Raw genomic sequence first — 25,774 nt, forward strand, 5'->3', positions numbered from 1 at the left:
GGAAACATTTCCTGCATGGTCCCTTTCCCGCTAAGGCGTTGGGTCACATGAACTTGCTGGACTGTTTCCCTTTTGGATACAATTTCAGTAATGTATTCCATTCCTCTGCTTCTTCTCAATCCACTTCCCAAGGAGATTGGGTTGAGTTCAATTCCGCATAGTTAAGCTTTCAGCATTTGGCACACCAAAGTTGTTGACAATATATTGCTTTGTAAAAGTAAGCTTTAAGTTGTCTTAAAACAGAAGAATGATTAAATTCATTGTTTTTGACAGACTTACCAAAATAGTTTTATTTACACATAGTTGTAAAGTTTTTGGGGGGCAAAAAGGTTAGTAAAATCTTCCAATTTGATTTGTTGGAGTAAACGTGATTGGGTTAGTTTGATTTGCTTCTCATTAAAAATATTAAAACCGTCATCTCGTACTCTAATGCGGTTAACTAATGTATATTTGAATGCACACATTTAACTTGGTTATAACTTGTGCTAAACTAAGATCTGTTGACATTCTCTTATTTTTATCTGTTTCAAAAGTCTTCTTTCCATTTTTAGCCCCTTATGCCCTGAGCCATTCCTCGCCTCAGTGGGTGGTCATGTGAATGCAAAAGCTGTTTAGAGGTCCATGCCTAATAATTTTGTCCTGCTCAAATTTAGCAGTCCCTACCAGTGCTCCCTAACCATCATGTCGAGGTTTAGCTATAAAATACTGAAAGTTAATAATTATCTCATACTTTACTTTGACAGATTATTTATGTGCCTTGAAAATACAAATGATTTCTGAATGACTGGATTTTTCTCTGCAGGAAAAACATTATACAAAATAATGAGTGTGTATTTATGCAGAAATAGGTACCATTTTCATTAATTCTGTTAATTGCATTAATTGTTTCCTTTTTGCCAATTTGATTGGTAAAATAATTGATTGACAATACCCCAGGTTAAAAATAAAAATGACTGTGTAGAACATTATACAAAGCAATGGTTTATTATAGGATTTTCTCCCTTATAATTTTACTGTTATAGTGTATTGAGGATCATTGCAATGTTATTAATTTGATATGTCATCCATGCAGTTGTGATTAAAGAATAGCAAGGAAGTTTCTGTATGCATGTTATACTTTGAGGGAAAATATTAATCCAGAAATGGAAAGAGCAATGTTTTTCTGATTGGTATCCATTGATGCTCTTTGTTTCTATCTGTTGTGAATTCAGTAATAACAATAATACTTGCATTTGATATAGCGCCTTTTCAGTCTAAAAATTGTCTCAAAGCACTTCACCGGATATGCTGAAAAATGAATTGACTGTGTATTTTGTGGGTGAAACGTGATTAATTCAGTTTAACTAAACATTATAATGCAGTATTTCACAACCCAGCTAAACTATGAATCTGTGAAATTTAGCATTTCCAAAATACTATTACAGTATCAGGTTCATTGTTTACAAACTTTTTTTTCCAAAACTTCAAATGCAGACTCATAAAATTGTGATGGTGCCTGATTCTTAAAAAATCAACTATAATAAACACTTCTTGTTGCATGTCATTTTGAAAACACTTGTTTATTATACAAACCTTATTGATCTTACTAAGTATTTCATCTGATATTGTTTTGATTACACTTTTTACAGTTTGCATTGTTGGATATTTGTAACAAGTAGTATATAAAAACATTTCCTAGCTCGCTGACGGCAGGAATTGACCAGCCTTATGGTGTTGATTGCAACCATCTCCATCTGAGCTATAAAAGTATTTATAGCTCATAATGTATTTTTGTGATCAATTCATTAAAACAAACAAATTCAAGTCGATCCCATTAAATATAATAATTATTTTTTAAAAAGTTCTTGCTTATGTATCAAGTTAAGGGAAGAGCAGGCTTTAGGCTGTACAAATCTAGTGCAAGAAATACATTGTTTAACAAACCAGATTTAATTTTAAATTTTAATCCTTTATGGTGTCTTTTTGCCTTTTCAACTCCAGTCCCATCAAAAGTGTCTGGTTCCAAAATAACAGTTGATGGGATTCAGTGGGAAATTGCATTCATTTTCTTTAAAACACCATGTACCAATGCCTTCACAGTATCACAGTCTAATCCTGTCTCCATGACTTGATAGGTAAATACATCGCAATAGTGTTTCTATCATATCAACCAGGATATTTAATTTCCTTCCTATGGTTGAGTAGCCGAACCTTGAGCGGGAGGGTGTTAATGGGATACCACAGTTTGGGCACTCCAGGTCAAGGTTCCTGCTCGTGATTGCTATCCTGTTGTAGTTGTGCATCTGTGAACACAAACTGAGGATAGGATTGGCCTCAGCTGCAGTGGCTCTATAGTTAATTACCCTATCAAAAAAGGCTCTCCAAAGTTGTGCATGAAAAAGTAGACAACTATATGAAGCTTTGGAGTTCTGCTGCTCCCTGTGAATCAATCAATACCCAGCATGTCACTGACTTGAGAAGGCCAGTGAAAATATTGATGGGAAGTAGAAGGGAAAAATAGCTTTTAAAATAATTAGGTTAGCAAATTATTTCCTAATTGTTCAAAGGAAAAGCCACTGCTCAGTATAAAATTGAGCCATATGTAGCCGGAAAGCCCCATACCTCATCCCACACATACATGAAGAATAGATACTTGGGCAACATATTGAAAGGGCTGGCATCTGTAAAATCAAGTCAGTGTCAGGAGAGGAGTAAGGAAAACAAAAAATGGTTAACTTAGCTCAAAATTAAGAGCGGTTCGTGAATCTCTTGTCTCAGAAATGCTGACCTTGTGATTTAACTAGTTTCTGCTAAAATGTGGCTCAAAATCCTGCAGATACTTCTGATTCTACAGTGCTCTAAGGATGTCTGGGAACAAAACCTAGGTTTTGAATTAGTCTTTTACCTCATTATTTTTGATGGAAAAGAATAAAATATTGTCTGCAAGCTGAACAATGCTCAACAATAACAACTTGCATTTGTACGTTGCACTTGCCCTTTATATAGATTAAGAAGAAGCAGAAGAGTGGAGTGGGGGAGTTGTAGAGTGTAAGTATATATATATGAGAAAGAGAGAGAGATATCTTGTATTTTATCCTGTATATTTGTAAAGCTGAAAAATGTATTAATTTCATTGCTGAATTGATCTTAAAAAAATGTTATTTCATTGAAGTTTCAGTATCTCAACAAGACTATTCCTGCAGTGTTGTGGTTAGTCAGTCTTGGTCATGTGGATATTATTTGTTGGTGAACTGGTTAACGGGAGTACTTATTAAAGTCTACATATCCTTTAAAAAAGTCCAATCAGTTGCTTGTTGCTGGCAGCAGGATTGACCTCATTGTACACAATCTTCAATGAGGGATAAATAGTCAGATAAATTATATGTGATTATCCATTGTTTATGTTCTCCAGGTTTTGATTTCAATCAGCTCCTTTCAGATTCCCTATCCCTATGACCAAATAACATTGGTTGTTTGTGGGATGTTGCTGCGTGCAAATTGACTGACATATTCACCCACAAAACACGAAGCCAATGTCCTTTACCGTATATCCTGTAGAACTTTAAGACACCCTCCTAACGTGAAAAGCGCTATGCCAAATGTGAAGATTACTATCCACAGAACCAATGCACAGATCCATGTGCTGATGAGATTCTCATACAGTTTCAAAATATCAATTGATAAGGTTCTAAAACTGGTCTGCTTTGTGGATTTCAGGTTTATTTTGCAGAAGCCAGTAGCACAGTTCTCCAGCTCCCTCAAGATATTTTTAAGCTAATTAAACAAAATATTTAATGTTAATAAAAGACTGAAACTTTTCCTATGATGCTTCAGAGAAACAGCCACTTGCACAGGATAATAATAGTAATCCTTGCATTTTATTTGCAGCCTTACACATCTAGACGTCTCAAAGTGAATTGACTATATTTTGGGGGCAAAATGCGGTAGCCAATTGCGCACAGCAGTATCCCACAAACAGTCACGGATTGAGTGACTAAATTATTAGTTGTTTTTCAGGATGACATGATTGCAGTTTGCTCCCAACATTGATCTTAATGATTGCTAACATTTATTCACTCTTGCATGGTTAAGTGTGTGAGCTTGGTTGCAGCATAGCACAAGAATGAAATGAAGAAAGGCCTATATCCTATTGAATATCCATCTTCCCTGTTAGTGTGCATATTTGAGGTTACATCATGTAGTCGTATTTATATTGCTTACACTTGATGTAGGCCTATAACCTCACAAAGCACTTTTCTGGTAATTGATGTAAAACGTAAAGACTAGTAGGCTAATGAGGCAGGCAGCCAATTTATTTATATGGAGACTCCACAAGCAGCTTTGAAATGAGTGATTCATTTATCTGGAGTGTTGGCCAGAACACTGAGAAAATCCATTTTCTTTCTGAATAGTGCTCTGAGATCTTTAACATGCATCTAGAGAGGCAGACAGGATCTCAATTTATCGCATCTGAAGGACCCCACCTCTGACAATGCAGTCCTCCCAGAATTGTCAGCCTAAAACTTGGGCTTAAGAATTGGGGCTTGAACCCACCAAACCAAAAACTCACCGAACCAAAGTGACAGATTTACTCCAATATACCCAAACGGTATGTGAACCTGGCTCAGTGGTAGCACTCTTTCCTCTGGGTCAGAGTTGTGGGTTCAAGCCCTATGCTGTGACTTGGAATTGCAGAGTTTAAGGTGACACTCCAATCCAGTGCTGGGGGTGTGTTGCATTGTCAGAGGTGCTGTCCTTCCTTTGAGACGTTTAACCGGAGTCTCGTCTGCCTGTTCAGGCAGAGAGGAAAGATGTTTCTCCCAGTGCCCTGGCCAACAATCCCCCAAATAAAATTGGTCACTCACTCCACTTTTCGCCCATAAAATACACAGTCATTCCACTTTACAGTATATCCTGTGAAGTGCTTTGAGACTTCCCGATGCCATAAGGTGCTACTTCAAATGCCAGGATTATTATTATTAAACCTGACAGACTTCCCTTTTTTATACTCCGAATGGAACCATTGAAATTTACAGCAGAAATTAAAGCCATTTGGCCTATTAGGCCTGTGTTTGCTCTTTGAAAGAGCTATTCTTTGAGTCCCATTCTCCTGCCTTTTCCCCGTACCAGGGTGAAGGGTGCTAAAATAAATGCAATTTGTTGCTGTACTTTCTTTTAGAAATTTATCTAATTCCCTGTTAAAAGTTAGCCCCATAATCCCAACAACCCAACCCTCTGTGGAAAAAAACCGAATCTCCGTTGTTACTCTTTTGCTAATTAATTTAAATCTATTCACTGTAGTTACCTACTCACTGAGCAGTAGAAATTCTTTACTTTTTCAAAACTCCCCATAATTTAAAAAAAATCCATCTCCTGTCAACCTTTGTTTTAATGAAACCAATGCCAGTTTTTTCATTCTTCGTAAGTAAAATCTCTCATTGACAGTTTTTACACAGCTCTTTAACTTCAGTACTTGCCATGTATTTAGAAAGTAATGTAGCAACATTTAGAAAGTTNAAAAAAATCTCTTTTGCATCTTCTCTGTGGCTGTGGAAGTGTATGTGAGAATGTGAATGAAATCAATTTTTTGTCTTTCGATTAATACATTCCAAGTTCAATATCCAACTGTTAACATGGTGAATTTAGCATATTTTCTGCTTGAAGACATGAGAACAATTAGCCTTGTTTGCTATGGTGAACATACCTATATAACAAGGTTTTCTACAGGTTACTATTTGTACAATTGTGTAAATGGTTTTAATTTCATTGCTGACTTGCATTGTTTCTCATTCACTAATTTGCTTGGATTTTAATTTTTACTTTCTAGATGGAACTACAGTACTTTCTAAAACAATGGCAAGCACTGAAGTTAAGGAGCTGTGTGATCAATTCTTTTTACTATTATAATTTATAAGACTGTTATCACTTTCTCAATTTTGTGTTTTCTTTTGAATGTTCTCTATGAAGTCCATTTAGGTTTGTTCGTTTTGTGAAAATCTAGAATTTAATAGCGCAATGGATTAGAGTGCCAAAGGGCTTGTAGACTGAATGATGCACCGAGCCAAACCTCCTGTGCTTGCACCTCCAGGTTCTGATCTAAAAGCTAACCTAGACTGAAGAGATGAAAAGTGTAATCTCTTTGACAGCTGTAAGGGTCCTACATTAAAAGGAGTTGGCAGAGTCTCAGTGTAGATCAAACAATAGAACAATTCGTTTCCAGAACATGTATTCCTTACCTGATTGAGCACAGCAGTTATTCCCACATAGTATGTTTGCCACACATGAACAATTGTATGTAATATTTTTAGTTTTACATTAATTTGTTTAGATCAGTAACCCAGGCATTTACAATCAATGTTGACAATTGCATTGTGGGAACCATAAGCATGAGTTAACAATTTTTTGCATGCATTTAATTTTGATCCTCTTAAAAAAAAATGAACGTAAAGCTAAATCTCTTAAATCTTGGCCTACCTGCTGAAAGTTGATAGGATCATTGTTTAACAATGGAACCACTGCTTGTGTTTTCATAGACTGTCCTGTAAGTCTTTAGTAAAGGCATAAGTACAATACCATTGCTACAATAAATCTGAAGTACATATAATTGAATTTGAGATTACTTTCATCTGGGTATAGACCATGTTACTTATGACATTTTAAATTTACCAAACAAAACTAGATCAAAAGTGAGCTTTTCTTTCCAGTCTGGAAAGGGCCACTGATGATCAGTGGACTGAAGACCAGTATTGCTCCAAGACAAATATTTCTGTATGCACTCGATGGTAGTGCTCTGGAGTCTCTAAAGAATAATTCATATACAGCATTAAACGGACAGCAAGCGGGTCGTTATCTTGGCGTTTTCTAATTAATATCCTGAAAATGTATAGGTATATTTACATTTTGTTGTACATACTATTTAGTTCTACATGATGTATTAGTTCCAAAGTAAGTTTATTTATTATGCAACAAGTCTGTTATATGTTCCATACGAGACGATAGAATTTTCCATGAGCAACATATGTTGACTTTCCTTTGTGAATTTTTCTTCTACTTCAGAGTAGATTTTGTATTGACACATTATGTGGTATTGTAATGCAAACAATTTTTTTTTAAAATGTAGTCAAACATGGAAGTTTGTGTAATACATATTATGTTAGTTTTGGATTTATTTTTCCTTTCGCAGTTATATACTCTCTGTAAAGTCCTGAAACAGTCCTCCACGGTATTTGTCACCAGCTCAATCCAGGCCTTTCCAGAGAAAGGCAGTACGCAAGGAATGAAACTGGTGGAAGAAGAGCCAGATGATTAGAATAACAGGTTTTCACAGGAAAAACATGAAATAAAACATATTATGCAGTATGTTACATTGTTAGACTTGAAGCCAGCAGGTAATAATTTAGTTGGTGTTTTAAAGTATGTAAAAATACCTGTAAATGCTTCATTTTAATACCAACATTTTGAAATCAATGTAATCTTATAAATACAAAGTATTTAATAATAATAATAATCCTTGCATTTGAAATAGCACTTTTCACGTCTTCTAGCCGTCTCAAAGTGCTTTACAGAATATACTGTAAAGTGAATTAACCTATCTGTGGGCGAAATGCGGTAGCCAATTGCGCACAGCAATGTCCCACAAACAGTTGTGGATTGAAAATGACCAACTTATTTTTGTTTTGAAGGGATTATTATTAGGCGTGTGGAATAAGGAAACTTGCCCAAGGTTTCGCCCTGCCTGGGATTGAACGTATGTGTCTCTCTTCCAAGGCGAGTGCTCTAACCACTGAGCTACAGCACTCCATAATTGGTATAATGGGACAGAAGCTGTACTCAGCACTGATTGATCCCACCACCAAACAAGACTGGTGGTTTTAGTTTTGTAGTTAAGCTTGTCGCAACACAAGGTAGGATGTACTGTGAAGGTAACATTTTTAAGATAACATTTACTATTTTGCATTGTTTACATTATATACAGGATGTGTGGCAATTTTATACAAACTACTTTCATGGAGCAGTAAATGTCTTGGAGCAATACTGGTTTTCAGTCCACTGATCAACAGTGGCCCTTTCCAAACTGGAAAGAAAAGCTCACTTTTGATCTAGTTTTGTTTAGTAAATTTAAAATGTCATAAGTAACATGGTCTATACCCAGATGAAAGCAATCTCAAAATATCTGAATGGGTGTCAAGAATCTCATTGTATTGGTATTCAATGTTTTCAAGAATGTGTTAAAGTTTTAGTTGAATGAATATTGTTTTTCGTGAAGTTAATGCCCTTTTCTCTTTGGTTGGAATATACCGGATCTTAATGTCTTAAATTACAAGGCCAACTTGCATAAACTTGGTCTCTATTCCCTTGAGGTTAAAAGGTTGAGGGGTGATCTGATTGATGTTTTTAAAATAATACAGGGTTTCGGTAGGGTAGCTACAGAGAAACAAGGGGCATAATCTTAAAATTAGAGCTAGGCCATTTAGCAGTGAAATTCAGAGGCAGTTTTTCACCCAAAGGCGAGTGGAAATCTGGAACTCTTTCCTCCAAAAGGGTCCATTCACATTTTCAAGACTGAGGTGGATAGATATTTATTAGGTCAGGGTATTAAGGGATACGGGACAAGGGTGGATAAATGAAGTTGTGGCACAGATTAGCCATGATTTTATAGAATGGCAAAACAGGCTTGAGGGGCTGAATAGCCTACTCCTGTTTCTATGTTTCTAAGGAATGTACTATGAATTTGTTACAGTGAATTTATTAGTTGAGAAACAATGCATTAGAGGCGATAACAACAACTTGCATTTATATAGCACCCTCATGTGGGAGAGCTCGACAGTGGCGGAGTCTGACAACGAGGCAGGGGGAGAGGGAGGGGTAGGTGACCATAAGCACAGTCAAAAGCCCGCCTTTAAGCAAGATTTGAACATGGGGAGGGAGGGGACAAAGGTGGAGGGATTGAGGGAGAGAGTTCCAGAGTTTCAGGGCAGAGTGGCTGAAGGCATGGCTACCGATGGTGGATGGGACAAGGGACAAACAAGAGGTTGGAGCCAGCCGAGCGGAGGCAGTGGATGATGGATTGGGGTGGTAAGCAAATCAAATAGCTAGGGAGGTGTGAGGGTATGGAGGATTTTTGAAAACGAATGAGAGGATCTTAAAGTTGAACCATTTGGTAATTGGGAGCCATTGGAGCCTGACAAGGACTGGTGTGCTGGGGTATAGGGTTTTGTGCAGGTGAGTATCCGGGCAGCGGAGTTTTGAAGTAGTTGAGTGTTGTGTATGGTGGAGCTGGGGAGACCAGTGAGGAGGGCATTGGAATAGACCAGCCGGGAAGTGACAAAGGTGTGGATGAGGGTGAGGGTTTCTGCTACTTTGGTTGTGAGGTATGGACGGAGGTGAGCAATGTGACGAAGGTGGGGAAAAAAGAGATCCTGGTCCAGGGAATGGACGTGGGGTAGGAAGGGAAGCTGGAGATCAACCTGACGCCTCAGTTGCACATGGGTTTGGTGATCCTGAGGGAGAGCCCAGGAAAATTGAGGGGTTCAGACCCACAGGAGAGAAGAAGTTAATGGGCCAAAGTGTATAGCTTCCGTCTTGTTGACATTGAGCTGCAGGAAATTTGCGTTTATCCAGGCCTTGATGTCCATCCAGCAAGCTGACAGGACATCAGCGGACTGGGAGCCGCAGCTGGAGGAGAAGTAAATAACTTGTTGCTTGCTTTTTTAAGAAAGGCGGTTGTTACTTGGCTTATCACTATCGTCAGAACTTTGAACTCACTGTAGACTGTCACTCCCAGTATAGTGCTGGGGGTGCACAGGGTTGGCAGAAGTGCTGATCTTCGGGTGAGACATTAAACTCGGGTTCTGTCTGCCTCTTTAGTGGCCAGTAAAAATCCCGTGGCACCATTTGGGAAGGGAATTTATCCTGGCCAAGAAACCCCCACATAAATATGATCATACTGCTTGTGGGATATTGCTGTGCACAAATTTGGCTGCTGCGTTTACACAGTCAATACATTTTACATGGAGATGAGTTTACCTGAACCATCTTCATTCTCCCCACCCACTCTCCCAAAAGGTTGCTCGTGCCCCCTTAATAGTTTTCTTATATCTGACTAGTGTCATGAATTTCTTACATACTACATCCATGGAAATGTAGGTGCACTACTGAAACTTACACTAATTTTACCTTTGCTCTTGAAGCTTGAATTCAGATGTGAATAATTTTAATTCCCCAAGAACAAAACTGTTTTATTTGACGTAATGCCAGTCATATAGTCAGCTTTGGCTACATACAGCTGGCGAGACTCATGGGCTGCTGGTGCTGTGAAATCATGGTGATGTGGCTGGTTGCAGGCTCTTGCATCATCTGCTTCAAATTTTACCCAAAAACATTAGTGTTAACCCAGGGAATAAATTTAGTACAACTCATTCTACTCAACATTTTAATATACTTTTTTTAAAGTCAAACATTTTAAATGTTAATTTCATTTTAAATCAAATCTTGATGCAACAAAGGTTAGATTTCTAAGTGACAATGCTGGCTCTCTAAATTGCTTATTAGCAAATGAACTCAGCTGATGGACAGTATTTCTTTTACATGGAAGAGGCTATTTAAATCACAGAAACAGAGGGACTTTGTGTTTGGAACTAAAGAGGAACTGAAATCTTCAGTGAGTAACATTGGATTCAGTTTTCTAAATTATCTTATAGACGTGAAAAACAGAAATAGGACATTGAGCTCATCAAGTCAGTTCTGCCATTTTATTTCATCATGGCAGATGTTTCAATCATATTTCCCCACCGATTTCATCTCTTAATTTTCTTACTTCTCAAGTATGTATCAATCTGTTTTAAACATCACAATTGTTTCTGCACTTAATAATCACTATCCTTTTTGTGAATAAAGTCTAATTTTAAGACTGCATTGTATGTAGTACTGCACCGTACATTGTGTGTAAGCCTGGCTACACAGACATGGTGGCCTGTATTTCAGAGGGATCAGGAACACCAGGTATCGCCTGTCCATGCAGATATTAAAGCTGGGTAACTGAGAAGCTAGACTGGTTCCAGTATGTACGAATGGTGGATTTCAGTACACAGTGTGATGGTCTTGAGCAGTGTATTAGAGCTATTGCTTAGCACTCGATCTGGCACAATATTTTTTCTTCATTGGACCTGCTACCTTGAATCATTAGACCAAGAATATATATGAGAGGTTTTATTGCAGACAGCTCAAATTTTAATTAAAAAAATTAGACAACTGGCAGGGTTTATAAAGTGTATGCAATAAATGTTTGCATACACTTTACAAATAACCAGCTGCAGCTCCATTTTTAAACATTGACAGAAATGGTGCTTTTCAGAATTATGAGGTGAATTGGTGGATTGAAACTTGTCTTAAGGCATACTGTTAAAGTAACCTGGTGTTTACAAATGGAGATAGTGTTAGTTTTACGACTTGGCTGCAAACAGTTATAACACTTTACTTAAATTCTACCAGTTGCCTGGGAGTTGTCTGGATTTTAATTCAGTCATCTGCATGCTATCTCTCACCATAACAAATTGTTTGTCTGTCATCAATTCTCTGAGGTTGTTTTTTTATGTTTTTATTTTTAAGTTCTGCTTATTGACAATTCATATTTTTGGATTAATTGCACATCAAAGAATTCAGGATTCTTTAAAACATGAATTCTAATTCACATTAATTGCTAAACACTTTCGCTGTTAATTGACCTGAAGTGTTTTTGCAGAAATAATAATAATAATAATCCTTGCATTTGATATAGCGCTTTTCACGTCGGGAGGACGTCCCAAAGCGTTTCACAGAACACACTGTAAAGTGAATTGACTGTATATTTGTGGGCGAACGCGGCAGCCAATTGCGCACAGCAATGTCCCACAAACAGTCGTAGATTGAAAATGATCAATTTATTACTGTTTTTGGTCTTTTGGAGGGATTATTATTAGGCTCTGTGTGGAGTAAGGAAACTTGCCCAAGGTTTCGCCCTCTGCCTGGAATTGAACTCAGGTCTCTCGCTTGCAAACCGAGTGCTGTAACCACTGAGCTGCAGGACTCCAAATCTTTTCTAGATGTATGTCCATGGCAAATACATCGCTTACATATTATAATGTTTACACAAATTTTCTTTTGTTCTGTTTAGTATACCGTATAATAATATTTTACAAATCTTGCTGTTGTGCTGATATGTTATTGCCAAAAGTTTTTTTTTGTATCAATCTGATCAGCTGGATGTTTCAACTATCTCCATGTTGATGTGAATCTACAACTTTTTTAAGATTTGAAGCAAGAAGTCATTCTTGTCAGATTGAAACAATATAAACAATGTAATAAGATGACACTCCAATGCAGTGCTGTGGGTGAGTTGCATTGTTGGAGGTTCCATCCTTCGAATGAGATGTTAAAACTGAGGTTTCGTCTGCCTGTTCACATTGATGTTAAAAGATCCCATGGCACTATTCAAAAAGAGAAGCTAGTTTCTCCCAGTGTCCTAACTAGCAATCCCCCAAATAAAATTTGTTATTAATTTTGTGGCTGATTGTGAGACATTGCTGTGTGCAAATTGGCTGCTTCATTCACCCACAAATACACAGTCACTCCACTTGACAATATATACCGTTAAATGCTTTGGGATACCCTCTTGACATGAAACGCGTTGTACCGAATGCAAGGATTATTATTAATAGTTTTAGAATTCCTAGAGTCTCTGAATTTTGAAGGTCTTTGAAACTTGCCTTTGCTTTTACTTAGCAAAGGGAAAAAAAATTAAATTCTTTAAGAGAGTCACTTGTTGTTTTGAATTTAAGATGAAATTGGTACTTGAGGAAAAATTACACCTGGACAGTTTTGTTCAGCAGTGATCTAGTATTTTACAATGCATCTAACTGGCAAGACAGAACATGATTCTAGGTCTTTTCTGAGATTTCAGGGAAAAAAGTTTTTTGACTAGATTTTTTTAATGAAAGGAAATGTGTCCATTTTTACATTCAAGATGTTTTGGGTTAAAAACATGGGGAAAATGACATTTTTGCTAGATTTACTAACTATTTTGTTAAAAAAAGAAAAAGGTTTGTAATATTCTAAACCAAAATCTACAATTAGTATATCTATGAATGTTAAATACCGTTAAATCAGTTTCCTAGGAGGCAATCGCCTCTGCTGCATGCAGCCAGTGATGAATTCACATTGTAACTATTCATAGCCTGTTATACAGTACATCAACAATAAAGCCATTATTTCTGTAGCTGAAAGCTATGCTTCTGTTGTAATGCAATGATTCAGTTTACAACAAGGCCTTAATAGTTGTAGGAAAAGCTTTGTGGTATGTATAAAGGGACTCCATAAAATAGAGTATAGTTTTCTTAATAAAGTCGTTTAAAATAATTAATTTAATATCTTTTTGCTGCTGTACGTTTTATTGACTTCATTTTCAGAACTGGCATCAAGCAACTGTGTTTGATAACAGCTGGTGATTTGGATATGTATCTCCAGCCATCTTTGAATCTAGCATCTTGTGTCATTTCCTGTGATGGCTTCTGACATCTGTTTTTAATCTTCTATTGAAATATGAACACAACCCAGCAATGTTTTATCAATGACTATTGTGTTCTTGTAGCACTACAGTTAACAAGTTGATCTTAAAAAATGTTTTTCTTTTTCTGCCCTGTAGGATGACGTAGCTTTCCAATAGGATTTAGTAACTGTTCAGAAAATGAGCTTAACGTCCTGGTTTTTGGTGAGCAGTGGAGGCACGCGTCATCGGCTGCCACGTGAGATGATCTTTGTCGGTCGGGATGACTGCGAACTGATGTTGCAGGTAACTGTGTGAAGAAACTATTCCTTTGATTTTAACACAGATTTTCATGTAGATAGCTTGAATTATATATCGTACACAACAGACTCTCACCAACACAATTCAGTTTAACTCTTAACCTGATTTTATTTTTCTTCTCTCTTGCCCCCCCCCCCCCATTGCACCTATGAGATTTTTTTTTAAAGTGATTTATGCAAAACAGTACTGAGCAGTGTAAGCCTTTAAAGCTAAATTGACCGTATGGCTATTTGCAGTGAAGGTCCTGGAAACAATATAGAATAGTGAAACAATAAATCTAGACTACAAATAGAACTATAATTCTTGTTAAATAAATGAAGCACAATTAAAGAATCCTTAGTGGAACTAATTAACCGTAGATGGTAGAGTGAAAGGGGAATCAAAAAAGCAAGTCTGAATGAACCAGAATTGAAATGTTGATTCAATGCTCTAATGTCCTCAAATAAGGTTGGAATCTAACTTCACCGACTTGGATTTTAATTAGGCTGGGGCACAAGGCCATTGTTTGTGTGGTAGTTTTTTTATGAATATTTTACTTTTGTATGATTACACTTCCTCAACTTCCAGCTTTATGGTTCACTAAAATAATGAATTTCCAAGTGTTTTTCCATCATTTCTTTGTGCACTTTGATTTTGGGTAATTCATGTTCAAATTTTTTTCCAGATGGCCAAAGTATGCAAACTACTTCAGATACGAGTGAGTAGGAAGAATACATGAATAAGTGTATTTAGGGTTGGAGTTTTTGTTCTCACTTAAGACTATCCCATAATGTGAAATACAACTTCAAAAATTAATTTAGGTCGCCTTTTTCTTCTGCCTGTCTGGGTCCTCTGTAAAATGAGCTTGTGTGGTCAACGGTGTTCCCAGAGGGAATGGGCCAACAGCACTAAATTGCTTTTAATTTGGCACTTAGTTTAGCTGTGTTACTCAGTGGGGTCACTGGGAAACCTAGATGGGAAAATGAATGGTGGTTCAGCGAGGATGAACTTCTGAAAGGTTTAAGGCACGATTTAAAATAAGAGTACCACTAGCTTTGTTCTTCTGCTCAGAATGCTTCATGCTGATACTCCCCTCTGAAAAAGGGATAGTGTTTAATTCTTCAGTGCAATTCTCCAGGAGCACAGACATTGACTCAGAAGTACCTGGGAGCTTCGCTCGCTTTAAAATGCTTGAACGTTTGGGCTTTTGCTTCTTCCTAGCACAATAAATTCCAATTTTATAATTTCTGATGCCACCAATGCCGAAACGCAAAGAGTTTAATTTGGAAGTGGCACCAGATGAGTCTGCATAGTATTTTCAGGGCTGTACTAACTTGTGTCTTCTGAGGAGCTCATTGTGATCCCAGTGGGCAAGAAGAGTAATGGTATTTATTAGTATGCAACGAGAATGTAGTCCATATATTCCAAATCTTGTACAGAGCAAAATGAGTGCTTTCCTTGCATGATTAGTCTTTCTTCTTTGGCTGTCCAATTTAGCTAAAGATTATTGCTTGTACCTCTGGAACACATTCACAGATGCTGTTTTTCTTCTAAATGATCTGCCTTCAGCACTTATTTGGTTTGTGTGCAGTTCATACTAACAATGCGTCACTAATTTGCTTGGTTTTATAATTTGTTCTGAATTAATACATTTTACAAAACTAGTTAAATATTATTTGTAATATGCAATGAATTATGGCAGTAAACGTACTTCTGGAGGCAGGAATAAGTTTTAGACACAATGTTTTGTACAGAGGAACTATAATAGAGGAGACCCACTCCCAACCCCAGGTGGTTTGTTCAAGTCTTGGAATACTTGTGTTCATCTGTGAACAGATGCTGCACTAGGACTTGGTACAAATTGTGAGTTTGTTTATTATTTGATATCCCCTGTGAGGCATTGTAGGTCATACTACATCAGCAGGAAGAATAGATTTACATATATTCTCTCGCTCAGTTATAAATTTCTAGATTTTCCATTTCTAACTTTAGAATGCATGAGTATTGAGTGCTTCAATGGTGTCTGGAACAACTCTTAACCTGTACAATCATACAGTCAGGAAGAGCTTGCTCCACAGATGCTATCTTTATTAGTTCTCTTGTTGGGAGAACGTGCTTGAGAAATGTATGAGGCTCCACCAACTATCTTGCAGATGTTCTTGTGCATCCAGTAATACGGTTACTTAATATATGTTCCCTAGAATAGCATGGGTCAATTTTTAACATGAGTGCATCTTGGATCTGCGCTCTATTAGATTGGTGGTGCCCTGTCTAGTCGGCTTCCTGCCCAATGAACAGGGCACAGGAATTAATGTCTGTGACACCCTGGAAGTGCTGAGATGTGGCCATTTTTTAATGTGTCGTCGTAATACAAGGTCTGGTTTTATGTACCCAAACCACGGTTATAATGCAAGTGGGAGAGGAGTCTGACTGTACTGTCAGTCAAAGCTATCTTTTATGAACAGAATGAGCAATAAAATGATGAATGGAATTCAATCTAGTTTTTTGGGGGGTTCAGTCGGGTACAATGTACTCATGGTAAATTTTGGAACAATAAAGAAAGAAAATATGCATATTGCTCGAGAAGAGCCAAAGAGTCTTCAGGTCTTTAAAGTGGTGGCATTAATTTGTACTTTCATTTTAGTAGATAACGAATAAAGTATTTCAGTCAGGCATAGATCATCAGTTCATCCAACTTACACATTTAATTTACTACAATATTCACTTGTCACATTTAAATTAAAAACCTTGATTTTAGTTGACTGGAGTTTATATAGCCTAATTTTGGATTGCAAAGTTAACTATAAGTTGGCAACCATTTGTACTAACGGAGCAATTTAAGCACTGTGCGCCTTTAGGGGTAACTGGAGTCATTGGCTGACACTGTATCTATCCTCCAGGCACAACGTGAGTTCTTGTAATTTGCCTTGGGTCTTGGGTTCTTGTCAGAATAGGCTCTAAAGATCACAGATAATCCTCCAGGACAAGATTACTCAGAAGGTTTTTTTCTAGCACTACTGCCATTAATGTCGTTCACTTAACATTGAAAAGATTGCTGAAATGACATCAGTCAGTTTAATCCATACAAATCTGCAAAGACTGTCTGGTTCCACCCTGCTCTTCTTCTAGCACCTGCCTATCTCACAACCAAAATGTCATTTATTTACACTAATTGTACTTGTAGGCTATTGTGCCCAAGTTATTTTGTTGCAGCATCTTGAATACAAGTTATTTTTTCTAGTCTCAGATAAGGAAATGCTAATTGACATGTTTAGTGAATAAAATGTATCCTCAGTTTTACCCTTGTTTTGAAGTAATTTTACATCTTCGCAGTGTGTACATTCAGTAGGTCATATACTGTGCTACTATACATTTTATTAGACTTGGAGTAACCATGTGGATTAAAACATTGTAATCCTGGAAGACTGGGTGGTGGAGTAAGACACAGTTGTACTGAGTTGACATTTTGCACAAATATTTCTCAGGTATCCATGCGAGATGTAATCACCCGGGGCTAGAGAAAAATGAACAGGCTCATTGAGGGTCTTAGTGAAAACTCTTAAGACTGGTATCCTCACAGAAGGAGATAATCTCAACAATGAATTTATGTGCTTATATTGATTAACAAACATAGATTAGAAACTCTAACTTCGTATTATACAACTAGCAAATAAAAAATGGAAAAGAACTGATGCTATTCAAACATGTATTCAGAATATTGCCTAAAACCTATTGACTCTGACAAAAGGCAAAATAGAGCAGATGCTGGAAATCTGAAATAAAAACAGATAGCTGGGAACATTCAGCAGGTCGGATAGCATCTGTGGACAGAGGAAAGTGAGTTAACGTTTCAGGTCAAGGACCTTTTGTCAGAACCCTAGAATTATCTTATTAATAAAAGCTAGGAGCAGCTTGTTGTACAGTTTCAAGGAAGTTGTTGAAGGTGGTTGAGGATGAGTGGAATAAGTGTTCATTAAACAGTATACATCCATATCCATTGTGTTTGTTGTACTGTTAAACAAACACTTATTCCAATTGAATCTAAAATAAATTCAGTTATGTAGAAAGAAGGTGGTGTTTAGACTAGCTGTTGCTTTAAAGTATTAACTGAATTATAAATATATAAGAAATCAGGAAATGGCAGATGTGTTAAATGAGTTCAAAATTAGTTTTCCCAACTGACGCCCCTGGACAAATTCCAATCTCGCCGTCTGGATTCTATAAAACGTGTGGTAGACCAGATAAACTGGTTATGAAGCAACATGATGGATTAAATCTGCACATGGCAGCTGAAAGAGTTACACCCAGTAATCTTTGGGGAAGTGTATGTATGTAGGAGGGCTTCAAGTTAATGTTGTTTAAGGGCCCTATAAATATAAGACAGTATCCTTTGCACCTGGCAGATTACAAAACCAATGTAAATCTAATATTCAGAATAAAATGTAAATTGGGGGAAAATAGTCCACTTATTCAAGCAGCATTGAGCTTGAGACTTTTATGGAATGCTATTGAAAAGAATAAAGGCTATTTAAAGAAATGCAAGTATTAAAGTAATCGGTATAGTTCAGCATGGTTTTGTGGCTCAAACTTGAGTTCTTTCAGAAAATACAGTAACTAGATGTGTGAATGAGCGCTACCTGGTGAATATCATTTCCTGGCCTTTGAAAGGCATTTGTTAAAACTGCTCATCTGCGGTGAAAGTATACAAGCCCTTCAGAAAATTAATCGTGCACGAAAGGTGTTAATTAGGTGCAAGTTATTATTTGAAAAAGCCATTTTAGCCCATTAATTATCATTAGTAGTAATAATATTAGTTATAATAATACTTATATTTAATAGCTTTTTCCACTGACTAAATGAAATTTACTGTATTCTGAGCTCCATTCAACCAATTTTTTTTTGCCCGTTTGATGTATGCAGAAACCCATCACCATGCTTAAGAGTATTCAAATCAAACTGAGTTCCGTGCATCCCACCCATACATTGAAATTCCAGAAATGTTTTTTGGAGTGGAATGTGCACTCTCGCCTGGAGGAATGCATCCTGTTTATCTAATTCCGGAAGGTATTTGGCACAGGTTAGCAAGAGTCCAGATTGTGTGTTGTGGTTACTGCTGGAGTCTAACCAGCTAAAAGCACATACCTTGCCATTGAGAGCACTTTGCCAAGCTTTCCCACTGCATGTCCAGTTAGGACACCCTCCCCGTTAGGGCTTTGGCTTGCAGGGTTAATGGGAGTTGAGTAGGAAGACTCCCAGTTTCCAAGCCCTGCTAATGAGGCAGCCTGAGGTGTGCTATCACCAGCAGACCTCTGAAGGACTGTGTACCCACCTCTCTCAAGAACTGAACTTCTGAGACCCCCACAGAGAGTGGGTTCGATTCTGACATTGCTTTGCCAAACACATCACCTTAGAGTCGGTTCAACTCTGAGGAGACCCTGCTTACCACCCACCAAGATGTTTTGAAAATACATAAAACTGTGTGCAGTATTCCAAATATGACTCCACCAATTATTTTCAACTCAGGTCTCTTGCTTGCAAAGCGAGTGCTCTAACCACTGAGCTACAGGACTCCACAATGATCAACTTATCGAACTTTTTTTTACTGACAGGAATAATACTTTATGATTAAAAAACCTATAAAACAACTGAAACACGTCTCATAAATTTGAATTCACCTTGTAATTTACCAAACAAATCTTATTGCAATTCACATTACAACAACAAAAACAACAAGATTACATTTGTATAGCGCCTTTCACTTCGGGAGGATAATACATGATAATACTTTGTAAATAACAGTGTTACATTAACTGGTTACTTTCAGTGATTTTTCCAGCTCAAATTATTTTCCATCTTTGTTAATAGATGCCCCTTCAGGTTTTTTTCCAGTGCGTATAACTTTACATTTTGGCATTGACTCAACTTGCCAGTTCAGAAATAAAGGCCTGATGTGACAGATGAACTAGAAATCCGAGACTATAAATTGAGAAACTAGACAGTTAAAGAGAAAATTATGACATTGATTTCTTATAACTGACAAAATTGTTGTTGTAGTGTACAAAACTGTCCGTTACCTCCAAATTTCATTCCCCTACATGCAGTACTATTTGCATTTCATATAGCTCCTTTCATGTTGGGAGGATGTCTGAGCGCTTCACAAGATGTAGTGTTAAATGTATTAACTGCATCTTGTAGGTGTCTGCTATCCATGCCCTTCTGATTCCTTTTAAGACTGTACCATATTTATGAGCTCAAGTCCTTCCGCTCCATTGTTTTACACTGTGGTTTTGAGTATATTTATGTAATATAGTACGAGAGTGGTGCCATGAAAGGAAATGTTTTAAAGAAAGCTAAATTCTTTTAGTGTATGTCCCTTATGTCGCTATTATATTCCAGTGCCGATTGCTAACTACTGTAGCCTTATTGTATTGTAGAGTGGTCTTGTGAATATCCTACAAGCTTCAGTGCACTTTGTTTAGATATTATCCAATTATTTTTTTGAACCATGATCTTTGGAATCCATTCCTGCCTTAATACAAATTGAACTATTTTTCCAACATTGATTTAACATTCACTAATATAATTTATCAATTGCTGAAACTACAATACTTGGGTTTTAACTTTTTACAAACAAGCTAGTTATACAGAGCTTGATTGTAAATCAGAATCTTTTTGACAGAAGATTAAGACTGTAATTAACTGGATTACTTACCTTTAATTTAGTGTGAGAATTTACTGAATGCCAAGTCCTGTACGTGTTGATTTCCATTCTCAGCTACCTGAATTTTAAAGTTTTCAAATTGTGAATCATTTTTCCACGTGATCTCTATTTAACTATATATGTAGAAAATAAGCCTTGAATGCTCTTTTCTGTAATCATTGGATCTAAGTGGATTTGATTTTTTAAAAAATTTCAAGTAGCAAACTTCCTTAAAGAATTCTGCAATGTGGAGCCAATCCAGAGATCAGTAATCTTCAATTACCCTATGTGCAGAAAAAGGTAATTCCACATATTTGGTGGTTGTTGGCTGAGATTTGTATGCATTTCCTAACCAGTGTGGATGTTTGTTTTTGGTTTTCCTGTGGCCTTATAAAATGTTGGTTCTTTTACAGTCCCGAAGTGTGGATAAACAGCATGCTGTCATCAATTATGACGCTCTTGAAGATGAGCATAAAGTGAAGGATCTTGGCAGTCTAAATGGGGTAGGTAATGAACAGTGTCTTGGTTGTATCAAAGAGTTGAGAGTATTTATTGAAAAATTCTCTTGTTGCTGCATAAGGCTTAGGTTAGGCCTCATCTGACGTACTGTATGTATTTATCACCTAAGTAAAAAAGGATATCTGTACTTTGCCACAAGACCTCCTAAACTCTGGAACGCCCTGCCTTAAAGCAGGGTTTTCAAAGTTAATTTAACACTATTTTAGTGGTTTTATTGAGTGAGTGATGTAACTTTTGGCAGTTTTAAAAGATGGTGATTTGCGATGGACAGTATCAGAATAGAAATACATTTAATCTCAACTAAAGACTCTAATTCATTTAAATCAATTCCCGCAGAGTTGTTCCAGAGGATTGTTACCGGCAAACTAGAAATTAAAGGGCAAATGGTGATTTAAAACTGATGTTTGTTTTGCAGACACAGGCAAGGGCATGATAACCAAAATATAAAACTATATAATACATAATTTAATTTCAATCAGGAAATGGTTTTGGACTACCATAATAATATTCCTTGCCTTTGATATAGCCTTTTTTGTCCTGAGGATATCTCAAAGTTCCTCAAGGAATTTAACTTAAAGTGTAGGGACTATTTTGTAGGTAAATGCAGCAGTGAAGTTGCACACAGCAATGTCCCAAAGAACACCCATAAAGTGAATGATCACTTTAATCTAGGGAATTGTTGGCCAATCAACAATTCTTGTTCCCTCTTGGAAAATCCCAAACTGGAGTTTCAACCTCTTTTAGGATCTGGTACCCTATTATTAATTTGGGGTTGTCCAACCTTTTGGGTGTCAAGACCTGGATGCCATATTTGAGAAACGTCCATGGGCCACATAAGCAATATTTTTGTTTTTCCCTTTCATAAAAGAATCATACAGTGTTTTAAATTGTGTGACTATTACTTAATTATCTCAACTGAAAATGCATGCATCAAATTGGAAAACAAACTCTGAACTCCTTTAACCTTTCCCTCAAAATTCTTCTTGTCTACCGCCCCCCCAAGCCCTCCCCCATCTTCGGTCCCGACAACTCCACCCTCCTAACTTCCCTCTCTCTCTCTCTGAACGTCTCCTCGTCCTAGGCGACTTCAACCTTCACTTCACCCCCTCCTGCTCTACCAATGTTGACTTCTCCTCCCTTATCTCCTTCCTCAACCTCTCCCTTGAACATCCATTCCCCCACCCACGTCTGCGGTCACCCGCTTGACCTGGTGATCACTTGGGGCCTCACCGTCTCAGACATCCCATCATCAACAAAGCGATCTTGGACCATCACTTCATCTCCCTTAACACCTCAATCCCTCTCCCCACCGTCACCCAAACCACCTCCTACCGATCACAGCACAGAAACAGCCCTGGTCAAAGTGACAAATGACATTCTGTCCATATGCGACCAGGGCTCCCTCTGCCTCCTCGTCCTCCTTGACCTCTCTGTTGCCTTCGACACCGGTGATCACTCTATCCTCATCCACCGCCTCTCCTCTCACCTCAACCTTCACGGCTATGTCTTTGACTGGTTCAGATCGTACCTCTCACACCGCCCCTGCTTCATCTCCACAAGCGGTTTCTCCTCTAGCCCCCACACCGTCTCGTGCGGCGTTCCTCAGGGCTCTGTCTTTGGTCCCCTCCACTTCAATATCTATATGCTCCCTCTTGGTGACATCATCCACAGACATGGGATCAACTTCTACTTGTATACAGGTGACACCCAACTCTACCTCTCTGCCCCCACCCATGACTCCAGGACCACTGCTGTCCTTTCCCCCCTGCTCGGGTCATGACCCAACTGTGCAGCGCCTTGGGACGTCCTCCTGACGTGAAAGGCGCTTTATAAATGGAATCTTGTTGTTGTTGTTGTCCTTGACAGAATGTCTGTCAGACATCAATAATAATAATAATAATCGTTGCATTTGATATAGCGCTTTTCACGTCGGGAGGACGTCCCAAAGTGCTTCACAGAACACACTGTAAAGTGGATTGACTGCAAATTTGTGGGCGAACGCGGCAGCCAATTGCGCACAGCAATGTCCCACAAACAGTCGTAGATTGAAAATGACCAATTTATTATTGTTTTTGATATTGGAGGGATTATTATTAGGCGTGTGGAGTAAGGAAACTTGCCCAAGGTTTCGCCCTGCCTGGAATTGAACCCAGGTGTCTCGCTTGCAAAGCGAGCGCTCTAACCACTGAGCTACAGGACTCCTACAGGACATGCAAGTCCTGCATGAGAACTAACTTCCTTCAGTTGAACGCCAACAAGACCGAGGCTCTCCTGATTGACTCCCGTCAGTGCCTCCTCACTTCAGGCGCTGACAGCGTCACCATCCATGGTTGCATACTCCACCTCACTAAGCCAGTCCGGAACCTTGGCATCTTGTATGACTCTCAACTATCCTTCCTACCCCACATCCATGCCATGACTCGCTCTGCCTTCCCTCACCCTGGCAACATTGTCTGGCTTCGCCACTGTCTCACCTTGCGGGCGGCCGAAACCCTTGTACACACATTCATAATAACATCTGGGCGTGACTATGCAAACTCCCTGCTTGTCGACCTCCCATACTCTTCCCTCCATAGGCTGCAGATCATCCAGAACTCTGCAGCCCATGTCCTCTCCTGCACCAGGCTCCGTGACCCTATCACCCCCATCCTTGCCCGACTCCACTGGCTTCCCATCACATAGAGGATACAGTTCAAGATCTGGTCCTCACCTTAAAAGCCCTCCATGGCCTTACTCCCCCCTACCTCTGTGACCTCCTAGCCCCCTACCATCCTGCCCACTCCCTCCGCTCAGTGGGCTCCAGCCTGCTTCACGTCCCCAGCCTCGTCCGCCCCACCATTGAACGGCGGGCCGCCTGCCACTCTTCCCCCCACCCTCTGGAACTCCATCCCGCAGTCCCTCCGCCTCGCCCCCTCCCTTACCTCTTTCAAGACCCTTCTCTTCAACCGTGCTTTCGATCATCCTGCTTCCCTCCTGGGTTTTGTACTCACCCTTCCCAATCCCGACTCCCAGCTCAGGTCCGAAACTCTGTCTGTCCAGCGCCTTTAGGGACATCCTCCCGAGGTAAAAGGTGCTATACAAATGTCATTTTGTTGTTGTTAACATAGATAACCATATGTGTGTGTGTATGTATATAAATATGTGTGTGTGTGTAAATATATGTAATACACACACGTTTTTCCATTACTTTCAATATACAAATAATCCACTTCGCACTTGCACTGAAATCCTCTATTTACCGTACCTCGTGTTTCCTACTCGTAGTAAGAAACACCACATTCTTGCCGTGACCTGTTCTACCTTTCCACACCTCCGCAACATTGTTCACCTCCCCCACTACCTCTCACTGCAGGCCACAGAGACCCTGATCCACGCTTTCATTTTGTCCCGGCTTGACTACGCCAACCGCCTGCTCACTGGACTTCCCAACTCTTCCCTTCACAAGCTGCAAATTATTCAGAACTCTGCAGCTTGTGTCCTTTTCCGCACCAGGCTCTGGGAATCTATCATCCCCGTTCTTGCTCGGCTTCACTGGCTCCTCATTCCTCAGAGAATCGAGTTTAAAACCCTTGGTTTTACCTTCAAGGCCCCCCGTGGTCTTGGCCCCCTACCTCTCTGACCTCGTAACCCCATATCAGTCTCTCCGCTTCCTCCGCTCAGGGGATACCGGCCTGCTTCAGCTCCTCTGCACTTCCCATCCTATCATTGGCTGTCGGGCCTTCAGCATCTCTGCCCCCACGCTCTGGGACTCTATCCCGCAAACCCTCCACCTCACCCCCCTCTCTTGCCTCCTTCAAGTCCCGTCTGAAGACCTTCTTCGGTCGTGCTTTCGGCCACCCTCTCACCCCCACTGCTCTCCTCCCCTTCTGCTCCCTACTCCCAGTTCGGGTCCAAAATCCCTGATTGTGCAGCGCTCTAGAACGTCTTTCCGACATGAAAGGTGCTGCACAAGTAATTTATTGTTGTTGTAGGTCTGTAGTTTTAGAATTGCAAAATACTCTCCCTGCTGCTCGCTGCATCTTATCAGGTGGCACAAGGCTCGAGGCAACACAAAATGTGATGGGGTGGAGCTCGATACCTCCTGCTCAGCCCCTCTTTCACTCTCTGCATTGCTAATGGGTTCTGACCAGAAGAGAGGTCCCACCGGAAGGTAAAGCAGTGGAGTAGGAAAGTTAGTATCTGCAAACTTGGAAATTGTACTCCCTATACTCAAGTCCAGGTCATTTATATAGATCAAAACAGCAGTGGTCCCAATATTGACCCCTGGGGCACCCCTTGCACACATCCCTCCAGTCAGACAATCAACTGTTCTCCACTCTCTGCTTTCTGTCTTCCCACCAGTTCTGTATCCATGCTGCCACTGTCCCTTTAAAACATTGGGCTTCTATTTTGCTTACAAGGGACACTGCTGTGCGCAATTGACTGCCGCATTTCGCTCACAAATATACGGTCAATTCACTTTACAGTATATTCTGTGAAGCACTTTGAGACGTCTAGAAGACGTGAAAAGCGCTATATCAAATGCAAGGACTATTATTATTATAAGTCTCTTACGTGGCACTTTATCAAACACCTTTTGACAATCCATATAATCCTCACTACCTTCATCCACTTCATCAAAAAATTCTTATCAGATTTGTTAGACGTGATTTGCCTTTAACAAATCTGTGTTGGCTGTCTTTTATTAACCTATATTTTTCTAAATAAAAATGTATTTTGTCCCAGATTATGGTCTCTAAAAGTTTCCCCACTGCCGA

General features: G+C 38.9%; 1 protein-coding gene across 1 annotated transcript in view; it reads left to right on the forward strand.

Moving 5' to 3' along the window:
• The first annotated feature begins 2,753 nt into the window (after positions 1 to 2,753).
• Positions 2,754 to 25,774, forward strand: part of cep170aa (centrosomal protein 170Aa) — a 90,506-nt gene continuing 67,485 nt past the window's right edge. Inside the window, 4 exon segments of the mRNA XM_042333017.1 lie at positions 2,754 to 3,027; positions 13,658 to 13,804; positions 14,484 to 14,516; positions 20,912 to 21,001. Coding sequence (XP_042188951.1) covers positions 13,700 to 13,804; positions 14,484 to 14,516; positions 20,912 to 21,001 — 228 coding nt within the window. The 5' untranslated portion in view covers positions 2,754 to 3,027; positions 13,658 to 13,699.

This window comes from Callorhinchus milii, unplaced genomic scaffold, assembly GCF_018977255.1.
Source record: "Callorhinchus milii isolate IMCB2004 unplaced genomic scaffold, IMCB_Cmil_1.0 Scaffold3, whole genome shotgun sequence".
Taxonomy (NCBI): domain Eukaryota; kingdom Metazoa; phylum Chordata; class Chondrichthyes; order Chimaeriformes; family Callorhinchidae; genus Callorhinchus; species Callorhinchus milii.